Consider the following 17,247-nt stretch of genomic DNA (forward strand, 5'->3'; position numbering starts at 1 on the left):
TCTATCCTCTTCAGGAAGTTTAGGAGACAATTGCTTAACAGTATCCATCAGCGCATGGATATAACGAGTAAGCAAGTGGCATTTGTGGATTTAAGGGCCATGCTACCTGATGAAAATACTTTTTTTGCAGATTGGTCCTGCTTTTTGGAATCCTTATCACCAGGTACCTGGGCAAAAGCACCTGCAGATTTTTTAGAGCAGGCAGCTTGTACAACCAAACTCTCCGGCAAGGGATGAGTGGACAAAATCAAGCTTCCGAGGACCCCCTTTTGTACCGCTTTTGGCCGCCATAAGTGTGGCAGGGTATGCTCAGACGGGAGTCCATTGCTCACTTTGCCACTGGATTCAAGCAAGCCGGGCTGAAGACGGCTGGAATGCCAGAAACCGGCCCTCGGAAGCTTGTTTCCGGTCCAGGGAAGACATGGCTTGGCGGTTCGGGCTGGACTGTTCCCATGAGGCACAGATCCAGATTGATTTGCATATAGCCATGTCTGAACTGGGGTGGCAAAGTGGGCTAAAGAACGGTGATGGATTAAACCCAGATCTTTTGACTGGGTGTGAGTGTTTGATTGATTTAGATGCTCCGTCCATCACCACCCCCTTTTGTATCACTCTCTCCAACTGCACACATAAAGGAGCCTACTCTGCCATACTAAGCAAATACAACCGTAAGGGTTCCCAAATGTCCCTAGGTCTCGAACTGACCGGTAGCTCTTCAGCATATGTATTGAGATTATCACGGCAATAGACTAAATCTGCCAGCCATGCCTTGAGTGTGGTCCTGGACCGTCCCCCCCCCCATGCAATAGCCACTCTGTGCGCCGCCAAATTCAACGCCCACCTTGTAAAGATGCCAGTCACTCCGCGAATCTGGGGCACACAAAAGAGCAGACATACCAGTGGAGTACACTGTACATCCACAGCAACCATCTCCTGTATACTCCCCACCACTTCACTCCAGAACCTACTCACTGGCCGACAACCCCACGCCAGATGCATGAAATCCGCACTATCCATTCCGCATTGAACACAACATGCAGTCCCACGCAATCCATACTTCTGCAGCCTTTCCGGCGTATAGTACACTTGGTGTATAAATTTAAAATGTATAATTCGGAGGTTCCCATTCATACTAACTTTCCCTGTCATGGTACATATATATTTCCAATTGTCCTCCGTGATATCATTCGGCAGACATTCATTCTATCGCTCCCAGCTCTTATCCGGCCCCGCCGCAGTTTCTTCCTTAATTAATTTATATAGTCTGGAGACCAGCTTTTTGTTGGTGGGAGTGGAAATCGCAAGCTGTAGTGCCCGCAGCTCGGGGGGTTCTAGTGGATATGTGGTGTAGTGCCCCTTGGCCGCATGTCGCAATCTGTGCACTGCGAAGCGAAACAGGAGCGATTGGTTATTGACATACTGCAGCGATTCCGACGTTATGATCGACCCCTGTGGGTAAAGATCCTGCATGTGCACAATGCCAGCTTCCCGTAATAGTTTCATAGAGGGACCCTCATGTGTGACCGATAGAGCGGCATGGTGCTCCAGGGGCATGAGTGGTGCATATAACGGCAGTTTCCGCGCCAAGCGCCCTATACCTCTCCATGCCAACACCGTTGCATCAATCTCATTAATCTCTGACCTCGGAGCGCCACGTGTTTGGTGAGTGATGATACTATGTAGTGGGATCGGAGCAGAGTCTCCCTCTTCAACTGCAACATGTGGGGTAAAAGCATATGGTTTGTACCAGTAGTGCGCGTATTGGGCCAGTGCGCTCAAGTAATACACATAGAAATCTGGAGCCGCAAAACCGCCCCTCTCATACTCTCTCGTGAGAATTGCCCACTGCACTCTCGCAGCTCCACCTCCCCACACCAGGCGGAGCAACTGACCTCGCAAATCTTTGAAGAAAACCTTTGTGAGTGGTATAGGGATATTCATGAAGAAGTATAGAAACCTTGGCAACACCACAATCTTGACCAGTGCGATCCGGTCTGCCAGCGAAAGCGGCAACGTAGTCCAAACATCCACCTACTCTTCCAACTTTGAGCATGGCCTGCCATAATTTTCCCGGACCACTACCGCCGTTTCACGGTGCACCCAGACACCTAGATACTTAACTGGACCCGATTCCCACACCAGGGGGAACTCAAGGCTAGGCTTTGTGGTGCCCATCGTTAGCGGGATAATGTACGTTTTATCCCAGTTAATGTTAAGGCCCGATATATAACCAAAGCGGACGTATTCCTGAAGCAGCTGCGTTAAATATTTCTTCGGCTCTCTAACGAACAGTACCATGTCATCCGCATAAATCGATATCGCCACTGGTCTGTGATTAAAATGAAGTGCCGTTTCCCAATGTATGACGTATTACGCAAGCCAGCGGTTCCAATACTATCGTGAACAGCAACGGCGATAGCGGGCACCCTTGTCTACTGCCTCTCTCAATGCTAAATGGCTCAGACGTCAGCCCACTCACTCGTATCCTCTCACTCGGTGCCGTGTAAAGAACATTGATCCATTGTATAAAGAGCGGGGGGAGCCCATGCGCCGGAACACACGATACATATATTGCCATTCTTCTGAGTCGAACGCCTTGGCTGCATATAGCAGCACCGCCGCGGCCTCCATACTGGGCTCTAAGACATGAAACATCGAGAAGATCGTTCGGAGGTTGTGTGAGGTGGATCTGTCTGGTATAAAGCCTGCCTGATCAGGGAGGACCAGCCCCTGTAGCAACAGCTGCAACTTGGTCGCCAGGATCTTTGCCAGAATCTTGGCATCAATATTAAGGAGCGACAGTGGGCGATATGAGTTGCATTTTTCCGGCGGCTTGTCTTTCTTAAGAAGAGTGATAACCAAGGCCTCCCTTAAAGAAGGCAGCAGCACTCCATTCTCATATGCCTCAGCATACATTTCCAGTAGATATGGAGCGAGCAAGTCCACATATTGTTTATAAAATTCCACCGTAAGCCCATCTGGGCCAGGCGCCTTGCCATTGGACAACACCGCTATCGCCATCTTTATGTCCTGCTCGTCTATGGGTAAGCATAAATATTGTCTCTGCACATCTGAAAGCCAGGCGCAAGCAATATTATCTTGATATGTCTCAAACTCCTGCTCCGACGCCTTAGTGCGTGATTGATACAGCTCCCTGTAGAAGCCACGAAATTGTTCTACTATGTCCTCTGGCTGGTAATGCTCGCCCCCTTTTCATCCACTGTTCTGTCCACTCTAGGTTGTTCCAGTCTCTCCTTAATCTTGAACGCCAGAGTGCGTCCCGGTCTACCCGCTTCTCCATACCGCCTCACTGCATGCCTTCTAGAAATATATTTCACCTCCGTGTCTGCTAAATACTCATAATCTCTAATGAGCGCCTGAATGCGGGCCAACGTCCCCAATTCCGGTTTATCCGAGTACTCTCTCTCCAGAGCCCGCAGTTTACTTTCTGTGTTCTGGATCCGGGTGCAATTGTCCTTTAAAATTCCTGCCGCAGTCCCTATACACACCCCACGAATGGTCACTTTGAAGGCCTCCCACAGAGTAGAGGACTCACTCACTGTACCTTTATTGATCGCAAAATACTGTACTATGGCCTCTCGCACAGTCGACTCGTTTATGGGGTCTAATAGCGCTTCTGAAAGTAACCTCCATGTAAAGGGCCATTTCACCACTCCCGGGTTCCCTATCTCTAACGTCACCGGGTTGTGGTCCGACAGTGTTCTGGCCAAGAGCATCACATCCACAACCCATTCCATCACCTCTCCCCCAATCAGCCAATAATCCAACCTCGACCAACTGCCATACATCGGTGTTGCATGTGTACCCTCTTTCACCTGTGGGTGCTGCACTCTCCACACATCATAAAGGTCAAATTCCTCCATAGCGCGCCCCACACATCTAGCCACCTTGGGTGTCCTGTGCGATATGGGGCTAGATTTATCTAGTGTCACATTCAAATATGTATTGAGGTCCCCCCCCCCCCCAAATTATTGGGGCGTCTGGCCATTCACGCAATTTTCCGCAGATACGATCCACACATGCTGGGTCATCCAATATCGGCCCGTACATATTGACAATGGATATCAAGGTACCATAGAGCTTCCCACAGACCATCGCACATCTCCCATCCTCGTCTGTATATTTGTGCAGCGGCTGGAACTCCACTCCTTTTTTCACTATAATCAGCACACCTCTCGCATAGGATGAATACAATACACCCAGACGGAATCCCGCCCACCTACTCGCTACCTCTCGCTCATTATGTTTAGTTAGGTGTGTTTCCTGTAGCAGTGCAATATTTACCATGTGTGTTTAAATACGCCACTACTTGCCTCACTTTTTTGGGAGAGTTAAGTCCACGTACATTCCACTTTAATAATTTACATCTCTTTGCCACCCAGGTTCCTACTTCTCAACATAAGCAGTCTATCTAGCATGAGGGGGGGCACCAAGCATATCAGGACCATCAGACTTCTCTTTCCGGTATTTACATTAAAAAACCACATATTGTCTACAAAAACAAAAAGCCCAACACATATAAACACAAAAACATCTTGCTCCCAACTCCACCCTCCTCCAACTCCAACCTCCCAATCAAGTCGAGACTATTTACCCCCCCACAACCCCGTCCTCCCAAGTACCCCGAGCTCCATATGGGGAACACCCGTTGAAGAGAGAGGCTCGGCACGGATACTCGCACCGAAATACGGTCGCCAGAATCACTAGGCACCCGCTCCACCTGACTCCTGAAACTTGTAACAATCATGTACTCAACACCCCTCCCAGGTAACCATTAAACATCATAAGAACGGGCGAAACTACGTTCCCCCCCTCCCGCCACTTCTCTTTTGACAGTCCCAACTAAGACCAGTTCTCCATCCGGCAGAGTCCTTCAGTCAGCTCTGTAAGGCATCAGAACATTTCTCATAAGTCTAATCCATTTCCTCCAGTCCCGATTCTAGCATTGTCACTTCAACCGATTTCTGTTTGGGTTTCACCTTGCAGATGTGTTTCGCAAATTTTAGCGCCGACTTCGCATCTATAAAGAAGTGCGATTGTTCTTCGTGGGTTGTCTGGATATAACCTTGCATAAGGCACCGACGCCTCTCTCAGCAGCTTTTTCACCAGCACAAACTCCTTTCTCGCCAATTGCACTGCAGGTGTATAGTCCGGGAAGAACGATAGTTTGCCTCCTTTGTACATCACTGGTTCTTTGGCTCTAGCTTCTCTTAAAATAGCATCCCTATCAGCGTAATTTTGTAGCCTTGCTATGATTGGGCGCGGTGGCGCACCCGGTTTCGGCCGCGGCCCCAATGAGCGGTGCGCTCTCTCCACAATCATCACCGGTGACAGGACTGATCCAAAAAGTTCACACAATAACCCATCTATGAAAGTTTCCATTCTGTTGATGGGCGTGGTCTCCGATAAGCCAAGAACGCATACTATTTCTACGTGAGCATGCCTCTAAATCTTCGTTCTTGGCGCTAATTACGTCCAACACCTTTTCCATCTGTAGCAACTGCGTGCGCGCCTCAGCTTGTGCATCATGTCCATCCGACATACAGTTCTCAAGAATATCAAGCCTATGTTCGTGCTTTTCAACTTTCTTTTTGACTATGTCCAAGCCTGTTGCCAGAGCATCAATCTTACTATCAATAGTTTTCATTCCGGCTCATAGTTCCAACAGGATGGTCCTCGTGTCGTCTTCCGCTCCTTCCACAGGGCTCGTTGCGTTGTTAGGATCACTCTGTTCAGCTACGCCATCTGTAGTGACCTTTTATTTTCAAATTGCAGCTTCGCTTGCTTTGGCTCCGTCTTGCCCATGATGGAAAAAAAAAAAAACCACACACGTAGACTAGGCAATCATGTGCAGCCCTATCGCAATCAAGACAATAGCACAGCAACAGGTCTCCACCTCTTTGCACTGCCTGCACAGTGGCCATGTTCTGTTGCACAAACGACACTCCACAAAAGTCCATACAACAGCTGCGCAGGAAAACGTGCCCAGACGCAATCAGGAGCACGGGTAGTTCTTCTCAGGCCAGCGGTGTGTGTGTCTGTCGCCGCTGTACTCCCAGGATGGCGCCTCCGCAGCCCCCCATGCACCCGAGCAATCCCCCAGAGTCCCCCGCCCCCACACGCCCAAATAAATGGACAGTGGCAGGGCAGAGGAAACTCCCAGAAGAGCCCCCAGGGACAAGGAACCGCACAGTCACCAGTCAATTCAGGCAGGGAGCACCGCACCGGCCGCCGCCCCCAGCAGCCCCGCCACGCAACCCCGCAAGGTGCCGCACCCCAACCGGGCACCACACCCCAAACGACCAACGCCGCTCAGGCCCACTAGGCAAGATCCACGCCAGCGCCCCATTTCTCTTCCAAAATCAATCTGACCTGTCAGCACCTCCGTTCCAGCCACCAGCCTCCAATGAATGGTTCCCGCTGCGGTCACTGTTAAGCGCGGCCTCAGACTCGCCGCTCCCGCTCCTCACGGGCTGCTCGCTCCTGCCCTGGGCACACCGCACCAGACCCAGATGGAAAACGCCTCACTACACAGCCTCCGCCAGACGCTCACAGTCCGGCCTCGTTGCTCGCTTCTGCGGCTCTGTCGGGGCCGCTCTCAGTACGGCGCCATTTTCTCCGTCGCACGGACTCTCTGCCGCATCGGATATCAGGGCAGGGGCAGGAGACACCAAACCTCGCCAGTCAGCTCTCGCAGTCCGCCAATATACCCTGGGGGAGTCTTGCTTCTGGTGGAGGGGTACATAGGATGGTATTTGCCCGGTAGTTAATCTGGCTCGCGGAGCTCCCTCAGAAGGCAGCCATTCCGCTCCGCGCCTAAGCCACGCCCCCCAAGTGAGACTTTCATACGTGAAGGACATAACACTCAGCCTTCAATATTTTTCTGAGTTTAAGACCGCCTCTAACGAAACATTGTAGGAGATGGAGGGCTCCTTTACCCGTGTACTGCTTTTACACACCATTCATCCATTTCCCCACAACACACACAGTAACTTAACATATGCAATGAAAGAAGGGAGAAAAGAGTAAATCAATTACTGCTATGAAAACATGTATTCAAATCTCAGTTTTTGTCACGGATGCCCATCATTCATCCCAAACAGCCCTTGGACCAACCATCAGCAAAAGGCTTTTGACCTATGTGCTGTGATAGCAACAATGTTTAACTCACATAATTTGAGAACGCTGTATGCAGCCAGGTATTATTTTGTGAGGAAGGGGGGCTTTTGAATGAAAAGAACAGGGTCTGACTTGGCTTTACAGGGTATGGTACATATATATATAAATATATATAGTAAACATAACACTATAATCATTTGGACTGTACCTCCAACAACAGTGTTCACCATATCCTGTATAATGCTCTGTACAATATCCTGTGCATTTTCTTTACTTTCATTGATTTCCCCATCACATAATTCTACACCAGAATGAGAGAGACCTTAAGAAAAAAGAAACATCAATTATTAGATTAACAAAAACAAAGACAAACTACTACAAGCATAAATTCCTGCCATACATCCATTGGGGACCTAACCTTGGCTACTCCAGCATAAGTCAAGCTGGTTTCTACTAATCTAACTCCATAAACTGAGCTGCCTCCGTGGTATCAAAATTTCCTTTAACTGGGGCAGCATTTCTGTGGTTCCCTAATTCTCATCCTTGGCTGATTTCATGACAGTATGCCTCACAGTGAGACTATAGTCTTGCGCACACACCCGTGGACCCGAGCCATGACCCAATCACAGATGGACAATTCACATAGCTGGTTGACTGCAACTTGCTGGGGAGCTACATTTTATTTCAGCACCTATTTTCCTGGATGTAACATTTAAAAAAATTATTAATCTGTTTATGTTGTACACATTTCACAGGCTCAATGTACCTTTTGTAGATTTCAACACATCTGCTTTTTCTTCCCAAATGCTTTGTAAATATTTTCAAACAGGGTACGTAGTGGACATTTGCAAGAAGTAACGTACGCCGACTGTAAACCTCATTCGTACTACTTGGAGTTGTGGGCTAACTGTCCCTTTTGTAGATTTCAACGCATCTGCTTTTTCTCCTATTTTTCTGACTGCTTCCCAAATGCTTTGTAAATATTTTCAAACAGGGTAGGTAGTTGACATTTGCAAGAAGTAACTTACGCTGACTGTAGACCTCATTCGTACTACTTGAAGTTGTGGGCTAACTGTCCCTTTTGGGAGGGTGTGCTCCTTTCTCAAAGTGAGGTGTTGGGTGGGAAGCTATCCACAGATTCTAAAATTACTATTCTACACATCAATGTAGACTTGGACGCCAACATCTGCAAAACGTCACTGCTATAGATTGGTCTCCTCATTCTCAAAAGAGACATTGTTAAACTTTGAAAGGAGCTGGGCTCTCTATCGTTGTAGGGTTGGAGGAGGGGAGTAAATCATTGCATGAGCTTAGAAATACCCATTTATCTGGCAAAAGGATGCCCGCAGAAACACCATAAAATCTGGCTGGACTGGTGTCAATATTGGGGAATTCAATTGAACCTTATTGGGCCTAAGCACTGGTCTGTGGACACTGAATTAATGGCTTACATAACTGAGACTTATCAGTCATACAGGAAGCTAGGATTATAACTGTACTGTAGCATATAAAATGTTTTAAATAAAAATAGAAGTAATTTACATATAGACAAAAATCTTTTAATTATTAGTCATTTGTGGACTTTAGCCAGTCAGTATCCTCAAGAAATGCTGTCAGAGAATAATGGACAGTTAATATTGCGCAACGTGAAGAATACCTCCAGAACATTTTGCAAACAATTTATAGTAACAGATATTGAACTAAGAGACTACAATGCGGGAGAAAAATGTCATTAGAACAGTATTCCAGAGATAAATGGTTGGAGAATGGTTGGAGAATTCTAAATCTGGAAGGAATATGTGAGTTACCCTGTAAATATCTGTTAGAAGCATGTAGTGCTGTAGATTCACCTGCTTGTAGATTCATATGCTCTACATACTCCTGCCATCTCGTGTTGGGTTTGGAAGTGTGCAACTTGTTTTTCGTCAAAGAAGTCTTTAAAGTCACAAGGTATAGTGACTCCTCCTATGACTGCTAATGCACATGGGCATCGACTCCATTGTTAGATTGTTTCCTGCACGGCGGACGAGGATGAAGATAGAGCTTAGAAGAAAAAAAAGATGACCGTGTAGAAGAGAAAGAAAGAAAAAGCATCTGCAACAATTTGAGGCATCCAGGAATGAAGGTGGGAGCATCTGAATCAGCACAAAATACCACAAACAGATAGGGTAAGTAACATGTTCCATTCGTGACATGTGTAGCTGTAGATACACAAGCTCTGCATAGACTGTAAAGCAGTTCTCCAGTAAGCGGTGGGTTGCCAGAGGATGTTACAGAGGACTGAAAAATGGGCACCTAAGACAGCCTGGCCGACTTTCACTTGCTTTTTAGCGGGATAAGACATCCACATATTAGCATTTGATAAATGTGTGTGGAGTGGACGAAGTAGCTGCTTTACATATATTAGCTATGGGAATGTTACTAAAGAAGACAATGGAAGCCCCCTTTCTGTGGGTTAGAATGGGAACAGGGTGGGCCAGGCTGTTGCCTTTTGGCTTTGGCATAGCAAGTTTGAATGTATTTAATCAGCCATACGGCTGTGCTTGCTCTGGAGAGAGCGTGGTCCATGTGTGATTTAGTATAGCAGACAAATAGCTGGTGTGTTTGCAAAAGAGCTTTGTTCTATCAATATAATACATGAGGGCCCTTTTGACATCTAGTATGTGGAGGGCCGTCTCTGCCACCAAGTCTGGGTGTGGGAAGAACACCAGGAGCTCAATTGTCTGATTAAGGTGGAAGTGGGAATACCACCTTAAGCAAAAACTTTGGGTTAGTCCTGAGGCAGACTCGGTCATTGCATACTTGGAAGAAAGGTCCTCTAGGGTAAGAGCTTGAAGCTCGCTTGCTGGAGATGTTATACCAACTAGGAAGGCAACTTTCCAAGGGAGAAACTGCAGATAACATGAGTAAATGTATTCAAAAGGAGGGTTCATGAGTCGAGTTAGGACTACATTGAGGTTCCAGACAGAGGCCAGAGGCATTCTAGGAGGGATAACTTGTTTAAGTCCCTTCATGAAGGCTTTGAAGACTAGAATCAGGAATAAAGAAGAGTATTCTCTATTTTATAGGTAAGCTGCAACTTCAGGAAAGTGCAGGAGGACAGAAGTGAAGATAAGGCCTGATGTTTGTAGATGAAGTGAGCAACAGACTACGTCCTATCCCGCTGGTTTCAACGGACGGGTGTCTAAGTATAGACAAGGATCCTGGAGGCAGAATTAGGTAGCTAGACTAACACATGGGTACTCACAAACTTTCTCTCGGGGCAAAATTTATAGTGTAGTTTTTGGCAGAGGGCCGCACTGGTGGGGGCGGGGGCAGTGGGGCAGGGGGCGTGGCTAGAGCAACAACAAAAAACATGACCGTGAGGTTGAGCACAGGCCCCTGCAACAGACGCCTTTGTCTACTGAGCCACCAGACCTGGCATACACATCTCTCACACTCACTCACACTCACATACTCACACTCACTCACTTAGTCTGTCTCCCTCTGTCTCACTCACTCTGTCTGTCTGTCTCCCTCCCTCTCCCTCTGTCTCCTTCCCTCTGTCTCCCTCCCTCCCTCTCCTTCTGTCTCCCTCTGTCTGTCTCCCTCCCCCTCTGTCTCCCAATCCCTCCCTCTGCCTGTCTCTCCCCTCTCTGTCTCCCTCTTTCTCCCTCTCTCTCCCTCAGTCTCCCTCTCTCTCCCTCTCAGTCTCCGTCTCCCTCTCTCTCAGTCTCCGTCTCCCTCTCTCTCAGACTCCGTCTCCCTCTCTCTCGGTCTCCGTCTCCCTCTCTCTCGGTCTCCGTCTCCCTCTCTTTCTGTCTCCGTCTCCGTCTCTTTCTGTCTCCGTTTCCCTCTCTCTCTCTGTCGGTCTCCCTCTCTCTCTCCGTCTCCCTCTCTCTCCGTCTGTCTCCCTCCGCCTGTCTCCCTCCGCCTGTCTCCCTCCGCCTGTCTCCCTCCGCCTGTCTCCCTCCGCCTGTCTCCCTCCGCCTGTCTCCCTCCGCCTGTCTCCCTCCGCCTGTCTCCCTCCGCCTGTCTCCCTCCGCCTGTCTCCCTCTGCCTGTCTCCCTCCGCCTGTCTCCCTCCGCCTGTCTCCCTCCGCCTGTCTCCCTCCGCCTGTCTCCCTCCACCTGTCTCCCTCCACCTGTCTCCCTCCGTCTGTCTCCCTCCGTCTGTCTCCCTCCGTCTGTCTCCCTCCGTCTCTCTGTCTCCCTCCGTCTCTCTGTCTCCCTCCGTCTCTCTGTCTCCCTCCGTCTCTATGTCTCCCTCCGTCTCTATGTCTCCCTCCCTGTCTCCCTCCCTCCCTCTGTCTCCCTCCCTCTGTCTCCCTCTCTCTCTCTCCCCTGACTCCCTCCCTCTGTCTCCCTCTGTCTCCCTCTGCCTCTGTCTGTCTCTATATGTCTCTGCCCCTATCTGTCTCTGCCCCTATCTGCCCCTGCCTTTGCCTCTGTCTGTCTCTGCAATGGTCTGTCTCTGCCTGTCTCTGTCTCTGTTTGTCTGTCCCTGTCTGTCTCTCCCTGTCTGTCTCTGTCTATCTGTCTCTATCTGTCTGTCTCTGCCTCATCTGTCTCTGCCCCTATCTGCCTCTATCTGTCTCTGCCTCTACCTGTCTCTGCCTCTACCTGTCTCTGCCTCTACCTGTCTCTGCCCCTATCTGTCTCTGCCCCTATCTGTCTCTGCCCCTATCTGTCTCTGCCCCTATCTGTCTCTGCCTCTATCTGTATCTGCCTCTATCTGTCTCTGCCTCTATCTGCCCCTGCCTCTATCTGCCCCTGCCTCTATCTGTCCGTCTCTATATAACTCTGCCCCTATCTGTCTCTGCCCCTTTCTGCCCCTGCCTCTGTCTGTCTCTGCATCTGTCTGTCTCTGCCTCTGCCTGTCTCTGCCTCTGCCTGTCTGTCCCTGTCTGTCTGTCCCTGTCTGTCTCTGTCTATCTGTCTGCCTCTGCCCCGATCGGTCTCTGCCCCTATCTGTCTCGGGCAGTGCACACGTACTGTGTCTACACGTACCCGTCACCAGCCCAGAGACAGCCCCCCCCCCCTGTAATGTAAAAGCGAGGTAGTTTTCTCTCAGAATTTGCTGCTTTGCGGGGTTTGTGTCCCACCACTTGGCCTGGGGGTCACAGCTGTCACGCCCCCCCCCCCGAACAGTCATATCAAAGCCCCCCTTTGGGGGGCGTGGCTTGGGCGCCGATGGCGATGGTCGCCTGAGAGCTCGGCTCCGGGACTGAGCCCGGAATTATCCTGTAAATCGGAGGCTGCGGGGCACCCCAGACCCCGCATTCCGCTGAGCGGACCGACGGAGACCTGCCGGGGCCCCTGGTGGGGCTCGGACGAGGGTTGCTCCGGAGTAAAACCGAAGTTTGCGGAGTTGCGGAGTGCGACCCAACATGGCGCCCGGACTTCTTTGTCCCCCTGGTTGGACCCATTGACTCGGAGGAGCGTCGCGAGCAGCGACTTGCGCACGGCTTTGCCATCCCCGGCTGCTCTGTGCACTAGATATCAATTGGATCGGACTTTTTGCAACGAGTCTGCACTCGGTTGGGTGACTGGGCGGATGCCCACGTTATAGGGGACCCTGGGAGCGGACGCCCTGTGATCCAGGCGGTGGCCCAACTCACGACACCGCACCTAGCTACGTTTTCCTGGCCAGTCCACTTCCATGGGAGGCGCGACACTTTGGCGCCACAAATCGTCCGGTGGAGTTGATGACCCCCACCCCGGGTCTCTAGCGGCTGAGCGGGCCTGCCCGACTCGGCGGCGGTTGTCTCCGCCCCCTCATCGGTGCCCTCGGACGCCGTGGCGGTGGCGTGAGCCGAAGCGGAGAAGTCTCCACAGGCCCTGGAGAAGGAGGTCTCCCATACTCGATTTGAAGACCAGTAACCGGGAGGGTCGTGGTTGGCATCTGCACCCGGAGACGCCTACTCCGGGACCTTCACGGAGTGCCCCCGGTGACATGGGGAAACCTAGAGGAGCCAAGGGGACTACCCCGACTGCCTCGGACTCGGAGGCCCAGGACAAAGAGGAACATGGGGACCCAAAGAGTTCTGGTGGCGCACCGATGCAACAACAGTTCGACCGCGTCCTGGAGGCGATAGCGACCACGAGATCGGCCCTCCAACAGGACATTGCCCAGGTGGCGACGAGCCTAGGCCTCCTCAGAGCGGACCACGGCAAACTTTCGGACCGGGTCAAGGAAGTGGAGAGCTCGGTGAAAACCTTGGAGCCGGCGCAGCGAACCTTGGCTGCAACGATGAAGGATGCCTTATCCCGAATTGCGACCCTGGAGCAGAGGGCGGAGGATGCGGAAGGCCGCAACAGAAGGAACAACATCCGTGTAGTGGGCCTCCCGGAAAAGAACGAGGATGGCGACATGGTGACATACTTGGAGACCTGGCTCCGTGACACGGTGGCCCCGGAGGGGCTATCCTCCTTCTACACTCTGGAGCGTGCCCACAGAGTCCCGGCGCGGCCACCGCAACAGGGACGCGCCCCGAGACCGGTGGTGGCGCGGTTATTGCACTTTCGGGACAGGGATTTAGGGCCAGATGTAGGTCGGTCGGTAACGGCCGAAAATCGGTATTTTCGGCCGTTACCGACCGGTATACATGATTTGACATGTAGGTGCTCAATTTTACAGAATCGGTAACTTTACCGATTCGGTAAAGTTACCGATTCTGTAAAATACCGAATCGGTAAGTTTACCGATTCGGAGCCACCCATATGTAGGTGGGACTCTTCAGAGTCCCAGGAGCCTTAACGAAACGGTATTTTACCATCAAATCCTATTTGATGGTAAAATACCGATTTCAGGTGTGCATGCACATGTGTGCATGCACACCTAGCCATGTGACAGGCAGACCTGCCCTTAGGGCATGTATGCCTGCCACATGGCACCCAAGCCTGTTTTGGGGGTGCCAGGGGGTGTCAAAGTGACACCCCCTGCACCCTTGTGAATTCGGTATTTACCGATTCGGTAAATACCGAATCGGTAATGCCCATTCATTCCTATGGGCTTCAAAGCCCATAGGAATGAATGGGCATTACCGATTCGGTATTTACCGAATCGGTAAATACCGAATTCATCCGATTCGGTATTCCAGCACATCTGGAATACCTACATGTCGGACCCATAGATTTACCGAATTTAAATTACCGAATCGGTAAAATTCGGTAATTTAAATTCGGTAAATCTTTTCTACCTACATCTAGCCCTTAATCCTTAATGCCGCCAGACATAATGGTCCATTCAAAGTGGCGAACAGTCAGGTGAACGTCTTCCCGGATTACACCTACGAGACTCAACGCAAGCGGTTCTCCTTCCTGGCGGTCAAGCGCGAGCTCAGGAGCGAGGGCATCCAGTACTCGCTCCTCTATCCTGCAAGGCTCCGCATCATTGTCGATGACAAAACTCAGTTCTTCGACACCCCGGAGGATGTCTGTGCCTGGCTCGAGCTTTACAGGACAGGGAAAGATGGCTTCGGCTCCTCGTCCCAACAGGCAGATGAGCCGGAACAGAGACGGCGATCCAGGAGGATCAGGAATCGCCGCGGCCGCACGGGAGGGCTCTCAACTGCAGAGACGTCGTCGGAGCGGAGGGGAGTGTTGGAAGTATTGTCGGAGTTGTCTGGTGCACGGGACGAAGCCATTGAGGAGGATGACAACCCGGGTGATGAGGGGGCACCATCGGAATCAGAGGACTCAGTGACTAATAGTGCCCATACACCGGTGATCACACCGAAATCGGTGGAGGACCTTTTGGATGGACAAGGGTAACTGGGTGTGCTGCCTTATTTTGGGTGGGGGCCCGGCAGGGGGGAGGCGGTTGCCGTCCATTGATGCTGACAAAGAGGGAGGGATGGGTGGGGTGCCCCTGTTTCTGCCCCGAGGGGTTTTTGGTACTGTTTAGGGCTTGTTTTAGTCCTGGTGGCCTGAGCGTCGAGGGCCCACTGCCTCCGCCCGGCCCGCACCTGGCCCTTAAGGCCTTCCTACGGTGGCGACCGTAGGATTAGTAGGGGTTATTGGGTGGATGGAAGGCGAGGTTTGGATGGGATCTGGATGGCGCAGTTTGGGTCCTGTTCTGGGGTGGGTGGGTGGGAGTTTGGTTCGTTCTTGGGTTGTTTGGTTTTGGTTGGGGAAAATGGCCGCCATCAGTGCTGGGATGAATGATGTCTTTTCTTTGGGGGAGCCCGGACGGGGAGACTGTGCGAGAACAATATGGGACAATGGCTGATGTTGCTAACTTGAAATGTGTTACTTGGAACGTAAGGGGGCTTCATACTATGTTCAGGCGCCACAAAGTCCACGCTTATTTAGTGCGTAGGGGAGTGCAAATGGCGCTGCTGCAGGAAACTCATCTGACCAAGGCGGAAGGGGCGGCGCTACAGCGTAGATGGCGGGGGCAGGTCTTTTCCACGTCGTACTCCGCGTATGCCAGAGGGGCGCTAATTTGGATCAGAGCAGGGGTCCCCTTCCAAGTCACGAGAACAGCGATAGATCCAGAGGGGCGTTACGTGGCCATCTCGGGCACTCTAGGAGGGAGGGACTTGAACGTTTGCTGTGTGTACGCTCCTAATGTGGATCAGACTGCCTTCCTTTCCAGGTTGTCGGGCTCGTTGGCCCACTTCTTCTCCGGGCCCCTGCTGCTTGGGGGAGACTTCAACTCCGTAGTGGACGTGGATATTGACCGCTCCCATCCACCACTTCCCGATTCTCCGGTTCGTCGCACGGCTAAGGGTCGTCAGGATTGGCAGACCCGATGGGGTTTGACGGACATCTGGAGGGCGCATCACCCCGCATCTAGGGATTATTCATACTTCTCGAGCCTTCATGAGTTGCATGTCTGACTGGATGGCTTTCTTGGGTCGCCCGAACTGGTTTCGGCGGCGGTCCGCTCTGAGTACTTGTCCAGAACCATTTCAGACCATAACCCACTCCTGCTGGACCTTCGCTGGTTCCCCGGGGCGCCGGTAAGCATGGGCGAATTTTGCGAATCTCGCGTTCGCGAATTTTGCGGATTTGCGAACTCGCAATCCGCAAAATCCACGAATTCTCGCGAATTTGCGGATTTTTTTTTTTTGTGTGTTTGCGCGGGTTTCTGCCAGTTCGCGAGGGTTTTGTACAATGTCGCAAATTGCGAACTTACCTGTCGAGTCGCAAGTTTCGCGAACTTGTTGTTTCTACGTGTCCAGCCTGTTTGGGACACTCTTCTTCATCACTGCCACTCTCTGTCACCACTGCCACTCTCTGACTACTCATGCCACCCTCTGGCCCACCCATGCCACCCTCTGTTTCATCACAGCACCCTCTGGTTGTCCAGTCAGTGTACATTATTGTGGCAACGCAAGCACACCTTCCCTGCCTCAAGTGACCTGAATTAATTTGGGGCTGATTAATGTGTCACAGAATATTTTTTTAGCTGGCACCTGCTTCCTTAGTGCTTCCTGATTAGTGAACTTTTGCACTTGCTAAGTGCTTTCATTGTTGCAAAATTAGTTACAACACCTGCCCTGCCCCAACTGACAATAATGAATTAGGGGCTGATTAATGGATTTGAACTGCCAGCCTGGCTCCTGCTTGTCTCCCTTAGCTGTAATTCAGGACCTTTGTGGCATATGTGTAACTATTCTGAGGTTCAGAGCAGGGTCACATAATAGTTGCAACTGGCAACTGAACTCTGGAGGGGCCCCTCAGCAAGCACTACAGGAAATGGCTACTAATGATGAGCCTGAACTTTTGAACCTGGTAAGTAGTTACTTTCAGTTTGCTAAAATCGTATTTCTGCAATTTTGCACTTATTCGCGGGGCGCGAACTCACGCGAACTCACGCGAACAGTGCGAGCAGTGCGAGCAAAATCCGCTGCTCGCGGATTTGCGGATTTTGCGGGAGATTCGCGAATCTCGCGGATTGCGAATTTCCCGAAAATCCGCAAAATCCGCGAGCGAAACGGATTTTCCGCCCATGCTTAGGCGCCGGCGGTGCCCACCTGGAAGCTGCGACCCGAGATTCTTGAGGACAGTGTTTTCAGAGCGGACCTGGCGGACAAGGTATTGGAATATTTTGCGTCCAACGGCGGCACCGCGAGTACACGAGCGTTAGAATGGGACGCTTTTAAGGTAGTGGTGAGGG

The 17,247-nt window shown here is 51.1% G+C and overlaps 1 protein-coding gene across 1 annotated transcript in view; it reads right to left on the reverse strand.

Annotated features, from left to right (window-relative positions):
* ARFGEF1 (ARF guanine nucleotide exchange factor 1) overlaps window positions 1-17,247 on the reverse strand; it is a 1,029,389-nt gene that overhangs the window by 614,530 nt on the left and 397,612 nt on the right. Inside the window, exon 7 of the mRNA XM_086918014.1 lies at window positions 7,349-7,462. Within this exon, the coding sequence (XP_086774140.1) occupies window positions 7,349-7,462 (114 nt within the window). The remainder of the gene's footprint in view (window positions 1-7,348; window positions 7,463-17,247) is intronic.

Source organism: Lissotriton vulgaris, chromosome 4_1, assembly GCF_964263255.1.
Source record: "Lissotriton vulgaris chromosome 4_1, aLisVul1.2, whole genome shotgun sequence".
In the NCBI taxonomy this organism is placed as follows: domain Eukaryota; kingdom Metazoa; phylum Chordata; class Amphibia; order Caudata; family Salamandridae; genus Lissotriton; species Lissotriton vulgaris.